Source organism: Arachis hypogaea, chromosome 15, assembly GCF_003086295.3.
Source record: "Arachis hypogaea cultivar Tifrunner chromosome 15, arahy.Tifrunner.gnm2.J5K5, whole genome shotgun sequence".
Classification (NCBI taxonomy): Eukaryota; Viridiplantae; Streptophyta; class Magnoliopsida; order Fabales; family Fabaceae; genus Arachis; species Arachis hypogaea.
In genome coordinates this window covers 9,951,377-9,961,748 of record NC_092050.1, presented here as the reverse complement: position 1 = coordinate 9,961,748, position 10,372 = coordinate 9,951,377, and the positions used below count along the sequence as shown (strand labels likewise).

The 10,372-nt window shown below is 34.3% G+C and overlaps 2 protein-coding genes across 2 annotated transcripts; one reads left to right on the top strand and one right to left on the bottom strand.

The window, feature by feature from the left end:
• The first annotated feature begins 587 nt into the window (after positions 1-587).
• Positions 588-2,304, top strand: LOC112748941 (probable galacturonosyltransferase-like 1). The gene has a single exon (XM_025797191.3). The coding sequence runs from the start codon at positions 917-919 to the stop codon at positions 1,958-1,960; it is 1,044 nt and encodes a 347-aa protein (XP_025652976.1). The 5' UTR covers positions 588-916; the 3' UTR covers positions 1,961-2,304.
• A 3,109-nt stretch (positions 2,305-5,413) lies between these two features.
• Positions 5,414-8,239, bottom strand: LOC112746871 (vacuolar lysine transporter YPQ1-like). The gene is made up of 10 exons (XM_025794995.3): positions 7,911-8,239; positions 7,723-7,765; positions 7,574-7,600; positions 6,925-7,026; positions 6,725-6,843; positions 6,198-6,507; positions 6,077-6,097; positions 5,922-5,980; positions 5,750-5,840; positions 5,414-5,658 (listed from the first exon to the last, which is right to left on the bottom strand). The coding sequence occupies exons 1-10, from the start codon at positions 8,138-8,140 to the stop codon at positions 5,551-5,553; spliced, it is 1,110 nt and encodes a 369-aa protein (XP_025650780.1). The 5' UTR covers positions 8,141-8,239; the 3' UTR covers positions 5,414-5,550.
• Positions 8,240-10,372: the final 2,133 nt, after the last annotated feature.

The window sequence follows — 10,372 nt, the reverse complement described above, 5'->3', positions numbered from 1 at the left end:
TAATATTACATAATCAGTAAATATTATTTTTTATCAATATTTAGTCAAGTATTTTGTACTTATATTTATAATATTTTACACACAAAAAATATATAATTTATTTTATATTTACTAAAATTTTGTATATATAAATTAATACAGTTTAGAATCATATTTTTTTAAATTTACACACATAAATTAATAAAATTTATTTGTTAAAAATAATTAATTATTTATATTGGATAGAAATTCAAGTACAGTCAACTTCACGTAAAATTAGTAATTAAAAATTATTAAATAAAAATTTAGTCAACTCAATCAAATTATTTAATAATTTTTCACTATCAACTTTATTTTTATATTGATTAAACAATAACAAAAAAAATATTAAAAATGACTGGTAAGAGTTGTTATTTTTTAACTTTTAACGGTACAAGTTGGATAATATGTCTCATCTCATTATATTGTACATAAATCCAAGGTTCCTCGAAAAAGAAGATCTTAATTAATTAGTTTTGAAAATATATATTCTATTGAATAGTAAGTTTATTTTATTCAAAAAGTCAAACAAGTACTGCAGCAGTATAATCAGATCTAGAAGCAAAGCAATTAGTTAACAGCTTATAAGAAGAAGAATAAAGAAACCAAAAAACACAATGTTTTTGTGAGGTAGAGAGAGAAGCATAGTGAGTAAGAGAGTGGGCGTGGATAATATGGTGAATAATATTTGAGATCATTGACTTGGCAGCTATATTTGAAGCAATTTAGGCAGAAGAAAATAAAGAGAAGAGAAGAGGGAGCGGAAGCAGCAGCCGCTGATTCCAAATTCCGATCCCATGACATAGATGGTTTTAGATCATACATACATTGGATCAAGTATTTAAGAACCATTCATTGAACATTGAACTTCACATCACACATATATAGCAGCAGCAGCATGGCCTCCATGGCCGCCATTACTACTACAGTCCTCCTCTTCTTTATTATGATCCTCTACTCATCAACAATAAATGCAACAACCACCACCACTCAACAGCGCTTCAAAGAAGCTCCCAAATTCTACAACTCCCCAAACTGTCCCGCCATTCAGCAATCAGACAAGTGCTCCGATGACGCAGTGCACGTCGCAATGACACTCGACGCCACCTACCTCCGGGGTTCCATGGCCGCCATCCTCTCCGTCCTCCAGCACTCATCCTGCCCTGAGAATATCCTCTTCCACTTCGTCACCGCCGCCTCCTCCTCCACGTCGTTCCTTAACACCACCCTCTCCTCTTCCTTCCCCTACCTCAAGTTCCAAATCTACCCTTTCCATGACGCCGCCGTCGCTGGCCTCATTTCCACCTCCATCCGCTCCGCCCTCGACTGTCCTCTCAACTACGCCCGCAACTACCTCGCCAACCTCCTCCCCTCCTGCGTCCGCCGTATCGTCTACCTTGACTCCGACCTCGTCCTGGTCGACGACATCTCCAAGCTCGCCGCCACGCCACTCCCGAACGACGCCGTCCTCGCCGCACCGGAGTACTGTAACGCAAACTTCAGCGCATACTTCACTCCATCGTTCTGGTCCAACCCTTCCCTGTCGCTCACATTCGCCTCCCGAAGGCCCTGCTACTTCAACACTGGCGTCATGGTCATCGATCTCGAGCGGTGGCGTGCCGGCGACTACACCACCAAGATCGAGGAGTGGATGGAGCTTCAGAAGAGGATGCGGATCTACGAGCTCGGGTCTTTGCCGCCGTTTCTTTTGGTTTTCGCCGGGAACATAGGCCCGGTGGATCATAGGTGGAACCAGCACGGTCTTGGCGGGGACAACTTTCGCGGGCTTTGCAGGGACTTGCATCCGGGCCCGGTAAGCCTACTGCATTGGAGCGGGAAAGGGAAGCCCTGGGCCAGGCTCGACGCCAATCGCCCTTGCCCGTTGGACGCCTTATGGACTCCCTATGACCTCCTCCAGACACCTTTCGCGCTCGAGGCCTAAGCCCAACCCCAAGCCCAAGCCCGCCACATTAATTATGGGTCTTACCTTTATTTTTATTTTAATATTTCCTCTGTTTCCATAAATAAACTGTCTTTTTTCCCCCTTTATTTCTTTCTTCTTTTTTTTTCCCTTAAAAAAATGGTGGAAGTAGTAATTTTTGAATTATCAGTAAGGGTGTAAAATGGCTTGTATTAGGGAGTTGGCGCTGTAGTCGCTCCTGGCTAGCTAGCTATGCTCTTTTACTTTTGTACAGCCAGGTACATATACGTTCCCTACTTGTCTCTTACTATAGTAATTAATTAATTAACATACAGTGCATTCAATCCAATATCAAAGCTTTTATATATTCTATCTTAAATGATTTGCATGGAGGGAGGAAGGGGTTGCTGTGTTCTATTGTCGGTGAGGTAATTGGGTTTGTGTCTGAAAGGGATTTTTTTATTTAGTTACTAGTCGTCGTCTTCGCATAAGTTCTTTATCCATCATGACTCTCTTTGTCTGGCCAAAGCCAAACATGTCACTTTATTAGATTTTGACTCCATTCATCATCATTCATACAGTACCTTCTTAATTTTGAGTTTGAATTCAATCAAAACCCATTCCAATACTTGTACTCCTTTCAAAAGGAGTCTATTTTTAGAAACAAGTCTATCACATGGAAATTAAATGAATCCACTGTACTAGGTTTAGCTTATTTTTAATTAAGAGCACTAAGACTAAAATAAATAAAAAGATTAAACTAATCTACACTTTAATTAACCACCAACAAGCAACAAACACTACAAAAATAAAAAGCTAAAAGAAGGAAAAGAACCACACACTATGCTTATTAAGTTATTATCTTAAATTATATTGTTGTTACATATTTGGTTGAGTGTGTATGTATACCTTAGAGCTTTCTGGTCCCATCTCATTTTTGCATTTTCTTGTCCTTGTAATATCTTCCTTTACAATATATCAACGTATTTTACTTTTATTTTTTTTAAATAGTTAACATGAATAATAAACGTGTATGTGCAATTAATTGGTCCTCTTTTTTTTTTTCCTACCAAACCTTCATGCATTGTTAATCATGCATCTTACTTTCAGTCGTATTAATGTTCATAGGCCTATTGCTAAATCGTACATAGGTGAATAAATGTGAAAAATATGGAAACCACCAGAGTCAAGATATGCTGCTAGTCCAACTACACTATTATATATATATATAAACAACCATGTTAGGTGTATATAAAAAATTAGTTACTAAATTAATTATTAGTATAAAATATATATTAAAATATAAAAATATATTAAAAATAAATTAAATAATATATATAACTATATATAAATACATAATATTTAATTTGATGATTAATTTTTTATATATACGTGTTATATTTTACAATAATACTAGAAAGGCAAAAAAAAAATAATAATAATACTTATATGTAAATGAAAATCAAAATTTACAGGTTGAATTAATGCGGATTTCTGGGAGTTCATTGTCAGATTGTACGTAAATTTTAATTCGTCATTAATAAGATATCCAACACTCCAACGCTCCAAGTCCAACCTATACACTCCTCAAGTATTTATTTTACTGCAAAGCCACTTAAAATGTGGAAGCACATGGAAAAGTAACCTTACAATATGTGTATATTCTCCAATTTAACACATGTGTAGTGCCACGTTGATGAATAACATGACTCAGTTATTTAAAGGCACCTACTTGCTCCTATTAACACTGTCTGGCACCAAAAAGTCTAACTTAAAATTAACCTCCCGGCAGTAATTATTTATATGCATTCCTTTTGTTACTCACGCACTTGCAGAAATGAACTTGCATTCTAAGTTATCTTAAAAACTCGATCTACACAAAAATTTCACATGAGAAGACATAATCCGAAGCAGGAGCGGAGCTAGATGAAAGATTAGAGGGGATAAAAAATATTTATATAATAAAATAAGACTAAAATAAAATTTACATATAATTTACATGTAAAAAATTAAAATTAGGAGGTCATCGCCCCTTTGCTACAATGTAGCTCCGCCTCTGGCCCGAAGCTCCATAATTCATTGGATTATTAGTGTTACTATTCTAACTTACTTTGTTATTAAATATTTAACGACATGTGTTGCCGTGGATTGTTTTAGAGGAGGGCTATTTAATTAATTTGATACTAGTATCAGAAAATATTATAATAACAAACATTTCTCAAGTCAATCAATATATATATATATATACCGAATTTGAAGGGAATTCCGAGGAACCCATATGGAATAGAATAGAAGTTAGGTATTTTCTTCGGGCGAGATCCTAGATGTGCATGGCCATGAGTAGCATGCCAATTTCAGCAACCCGACATTATAAAATCGTATTAAATTAAAATACCAGATGTCCAAACACTTGAAAGTAGGGACATTAAATCAATTAGCACAAGTATTAGGCGTATCGTAGTCAAATAATGAATTAAAATTATTTCTGCGCGATGATACGCAGGCTTGTAGAACGTGGGGTAACGCGGTTTACAATGGTTTTGTGAAATTAATTATATAAAATAATTGCACTATTTTATCAAATTAAAAAAATGTTACATGGTCATCAAATTAGACATTTGGCTAATTGGCTCCATAAATATGTATTGAATAGAAGAGTAAGAAACTAATTACGAACTAAGAATTTACCATTGTTTCTTTTCAGAAGGTATAGAAAAATAGATAAAACAATAATAATACATGAAGGTGAAGGGGGTAGCAATTAGCATTGAATCAGTACTCAGTAATATATAGCGTAGATAACAAATAACATGGGAGGAGGGAACAAAGAAAACAAAAGCGAAAGCGTTGTATCCATGGAGATGAACAAACTCCCCTAAAATTCCGCTTCGAACTTAATTAATGCACCCTATAACGTTTGGACAAATATTATTCGAAATTCTTTGCATCACATGAAGATTAATTCAAGAGAAAAATAATAAAAGAAAGAAGAATACAATACAAATATTTTTTTTCTTTTTCTATTATTATTATTATCATTTTAAATTCGACTTTGTCTATTGATTTGTGTGATGGGTTGGAAGCTAATAATAGTATTTTCTTGTTTTTTAACCTTTTATTTTGGTTGTAGTTGTTTCTTTGTGCTGGATTTTTTTTTAGTTTTAAACGACTTCAATATGGGAGTTGAAGTTCCACTCAAAGATAGATGAAAAACACATAAACATTACCAAACAGCAAAGGTCTAATATAATTGCGTTGATTATTGCCGGCATCATTTTGGATTGTTGCCTACCTTCCTTTTTCACTGGGGATTGTTCTTTTCTTTTTCCCTTTTTTTTTTACTTGTTTTCGCTCCTGAGAGGAAACATGTTGTCCATGGGCTAGCCCAATATTCATAAAGGGCCTCTATTTTAATAAGAAAATAGAAAGAGCCCAAGCATGATGTCCTTTGGTAGTCCAAAGAAATTTCCACCTTAGCAAATCCCAAAAATAATTCTACTATTTTTATTTCATTTATTTTAGCTAACAGTGCACACTACAAAAAAAAAAAAAACATCCACATCAGAGTGGAGTAGAAGACCTTAATTTTGGTTCAATTTGGGGAAAGGTAATCAAGAGGCTGCGGCAACTTTTCTGGCTTCTTGGTAGAATCCATAATCAGCTTCATGATCAATTGTTGGCCTCCGGAAGTATCTATAGTAGGTGTACTGCAATATTATCTTTGAAACATACTAGTTAAGGGTTATACATAATTAGATATATCGATAGGCATAGGTTAAATTAAAAATGTGCGAGCGTATAGGAGGATACAAATAGGTCCAAGGCCACGCAGACTATGGCGTCCAACAACCATGGCATATTTGCTTTGATGCTTTCCCATTCGCTGCTTCGTACAACAATACTGCATTCACAACAATAGAATCAAGGAACATATTTATTTGGCTCTCTAGTTGAATTCATCCATACAAGATTGGAATGCAACCTTCCCACGTAAGTGGCATTAGCGATGAGTGCAAAGATGAACATGAGAGGATTTAGTCCCTACATATACATACAAACAATAAATTATTGTAAGTGGAAAGACAATTAGCTATATTGAAATTAATTAAAGGCAATATTTTAAATAATTAAGGTTACCTCTACACTGCCTCTTTTAATCTGGCCACGTACACCAAAACTTTATGAGTAACTACTAATACAATAAGCTAAGGGTTATAAAGAATATTAATTAGGATGATTAGAGAAAAGAAAAGCGTACGTTCAAGAAAATCTGAGGGAGACGACCACCCATATATATTGCAGCCATGAGCCAGCCTAGGCATTGACCCACCACTGCACTCTCTCGTATCTGATTCTCATTTTCATGATGAAATCTGAAAGCATTACCCCGGTGGAGGAAGGGCAAGTTAAGCGATGCTGTTACAGGGAGGGACATCGATGTCCATGTAGCAGGGAAGCGTCTTCTGCTGGTTGCTGCTGCCTCATCCTCATCAGAACAACAATCATCGCCGCTCAGGTACCCTCCTCTAAATGGAGGAGTAAAACTTCCAGCCATTGATCGAGCTGACCTAATTATTATTAATATTAACTCATTAACATGCCAATTCTTATATACAATACTACTCATTACTAGTGTAATGCTAGAAGGAAAAAAAAGAAAGTTAGAATTTACCTTATTTAGTATCATTAATTATTGTTAGAACTAATGAAGGTTAAATTTCTGATTTTTTTTTTGTTACCAAATATTTTCGATTACTAAATTTGGCAACAAGTTGATGAACCTACGTATAATACAGTTGTTCTGGTTGCGTTCTTCTCGGTGTTGCCTTCATGGTCATGTCTGTGCCGTTTGGTTTTATTGAAATCCCACAGTCGTGCCCTGCTTTCTTCTCTTCTTCATCCACCTACTTGTTATTGCATATCAATAATCAAATTTGCTTTCAACTATGAGAATACATTTATGTATGTAAATGTAAATCTAGTACCTTGTCGTTGTTCATCTTCTGACGATGACGCATTCGCCATCTATAGATATAGTCATAGTACAAGCTTTGCACAACTAATACGATTGTTGTCACTGTGTAAAGCTGTGTACAAAATTACAAATAAAAAACCAACTTACTTTACTACCTTTTCCTTCTTAAACACTAACATTTGTTTATTTCTAGCTCTATGGTTACTTTCGTTTGATACTGACATTTACTTTATTATCCTTGATTCATAGAGTGACCCTTATTCTAACCTGTAAACTAGTTTGTAGCATATTGGACCAGCTCTCTATTTACATCTCAATAATCGTGAAATATTCAGATTTTATTGAGGATCCAGGTTTCAAAATGTTTCATTCATTCACTTATTACCAAATATTCAGATATCTAAAGTGTTAAATAACAAATCAGAACAGTAATGTGTGTATTGATGGATATAGAAATATTTGGTAACAAAAAAAAAAAAAGTTAAAAACAGTTAAAATTTGTCTTATTTAATATTTATTAATTATTTCTAGAATTAATAATTAAATATTAAATATAATAAGTTTAGACTTTTTTTTGTCCTTCTAACATTATCGGAATAATACAATGGACACTAAGAAAAATTAAAATTGATACTTTCATATTAATTATTAATTATTACCAGAGCTGTGTAGTATTGTGTGGGCAACTGTGTTGGTTTCCACGAGCCATTCAAATTACAAGAAGAGAGTGCAACAAAATATCAAAACGAGCTAAATTAGAGCTATAACCACAAGAAATTAAAGCATTATGGTTGGTAGCATAGCATACCGTAGCTGGCTCCAGGAGACAACCCACGAGGTTGAATATATCACTGCAAAGTCATATACGTATATTAATATCTAAATTGTTTAATTAACAGACCAACAATCATGATGGAATCAAATTAAACTAGTAATTACAATTTATAAAGTAGTATAAAAGAAAAAATATAAGAGGAGAGAATGCAAGCAAATTACCCTGCAACCCAAGTGAGGAGAAAGGCTAGGGAGACTCCATGGCTTGACTTAGTGTGAAAATTGGTTATTATCTGAGGAATGTCTGCTACACCCCAACATATTAGACTCATGAAACCAAACCCGAATGATATCTCATCTTTAATATTACAAAGACAATCGTTGAAGTATTTCTCAACCCAACCCACGCATGCGTATGATTTCCCCTCCGTCATGCAGTAAGACTGCGACATTTTCTCTGATATATAATGAGCAAGTCATTTTTATTTGATGGAAAGTAGGTTGATATATATACAAGGAACGAAGCTAAGCGAGACTACTTTGGGAAAATTAAAAAAAGAGAATGCTAATAAAGTGAATCAATTAGTGATGAGCCTGTTGGATTGTATTGTCCTTTTGAACTGTACAAGTGTACATACAAATAATGCAATGAATGAATATTATTGAGCAGAACATGCGACCATGTGTGGGGCATAATATTCTTCTCTTCTGTGACTCACTGACGACTCTATGCATATTATAAAATATTTTTTTGGAAATTAAAGTGCATAATCAAAATTGTGAGCCAGACAAAACCATCAATGTTACTATGTTAAGTAGGTTTGCTGAGAAGGTAATAAAAGCATGTTAATTTGTCAATTAATTCCATTACACTGACCAAGCCTTCTTCAAGTAGTTAAATCTGTTAAGATTTGATTCGTTTCTTTGTAATTGATTCTGTTTTGATCCTTATTAATTCTTTCCTTTATTACTGAACACATTTTACATGCAGTCAACCAATAAAAAGGAAAATGTTTGGAAAAAAAAATTTCAGCCTAAAAGTACCAAAAATTTCTTTATTTGTTGTAAAATAAATAAAAAAGATATAATAAATATTAAATAAAAAAGGAGTAAGTCTAGGGGTAGCAACTTTATTAAATTTTGGTCAGTATTTAACTAACAAAATAAAAGTGAGTAATCTCATACCATTGGATGAAATCTCACACCATTAAAAACATTATTGATGGCTACTTGATGGCTACAAATCACAAAAGTTGCTAGCCCCCTAACACTCCTCGTAAAAAAGTGTAAATAAAAAATTATAGTATTGATATTTACCAATATAATTATTTCACTATAATAATAGAAGTAATTAATATATTTACTAGTATTATATATATATATATGTAGTAACGTATACTCAAAAGAGAGAAGAAAGAGAGTTTGTACGAGAGAGAAGAGTATTTTTGTTTCTATTGCTTGTGTCATATGTCTCAGATCTTACTACTATTTATACACGTACAAAGAATTCCTTTTCAAGACTTCATAAAGTTTAGTCTTTCTTGAAGAACTTAACTTTTCTATTGGAAAAGCTAGCCGCCCAACATTGTGAAGAAAGTCATAATGTATTAAATGGGCATCCATTAATGTATATCATAACACTCCCCCTTAGATGACCATTTAGGATTATGCCTCGTTAAAACTTTACTAAAGAAAAATCCAAGGGAAAAAAAAATTAGTGAAGGAAAAAGAGTATAATATCCTTTGTGATAGGGACTGCCTCATTAAAAACCTTGTCAAGAAAAACCCAATGGAAAAAAAACCTAATTAAGGAAAAAAGAGTACAGTCTCCCCCACTTGTCGACATTATTTAATATCTTGGAATCGGCGCATTCCAATCTGATGTACCAATCTTTCAAAGAAGGATTTTGGGAGTGACTTTGTAAACAAATCTGCCAGATTATTGCTTGAGCGGATTTGTTGGACATCAATTGTTCATTGATTTTGAAGATCATGAGTGAAGAAGAACTTGGGAGAAATATACTTTGTTCTATCACCTTTAATGTATCCACCCTTAAGTTGAGCAATACATGCTGTATTATCTTCAAACAGGATAGTTGGAGCTATCTTATGATCAATCAGTCCACATGATGACAGAATATATTGGATCAAACTCCTGAGCCAAAAACACTCGCGACTAGCTTCATGAATCGCTAGTATTTCAGTGTGATTAGAGGATGTTGCTGCAATCGACTGTTTTGTGGGCCTCCATGATATAGCTGTACCACCATATGTGAACAGGTATCCTGTTTGAGATCTCCCTTTATGTGGATCAGACAAGTATCCAGCATCAGCATAGCCAACTAATTGTGACTTAGATCCATATGGGTAAAACAATCCCATATCAACCATTCCATGAAGATATCGAAAGATTTGTTTGATTCCATTCCAATGTCTTCTGGTTGGAGAGGAACTATACCTTGCTAGTAAATTCACAGCAAATGATATATCGGGTCGTGTATTATTAGCAAGATACATTAGCGCTCCAATGGCACTAAGATATGGTACTTCAGGACTAAGGATATCTTCATTTTCTTCTTTAGGACAGAGTTGATCCTTTTCCACATCCAAAGATCTTACGATCACTTAATAGATGTAACTTATCCATATAAAATCTCTTTAAGATCTTTTCTGTGTATGTTGTT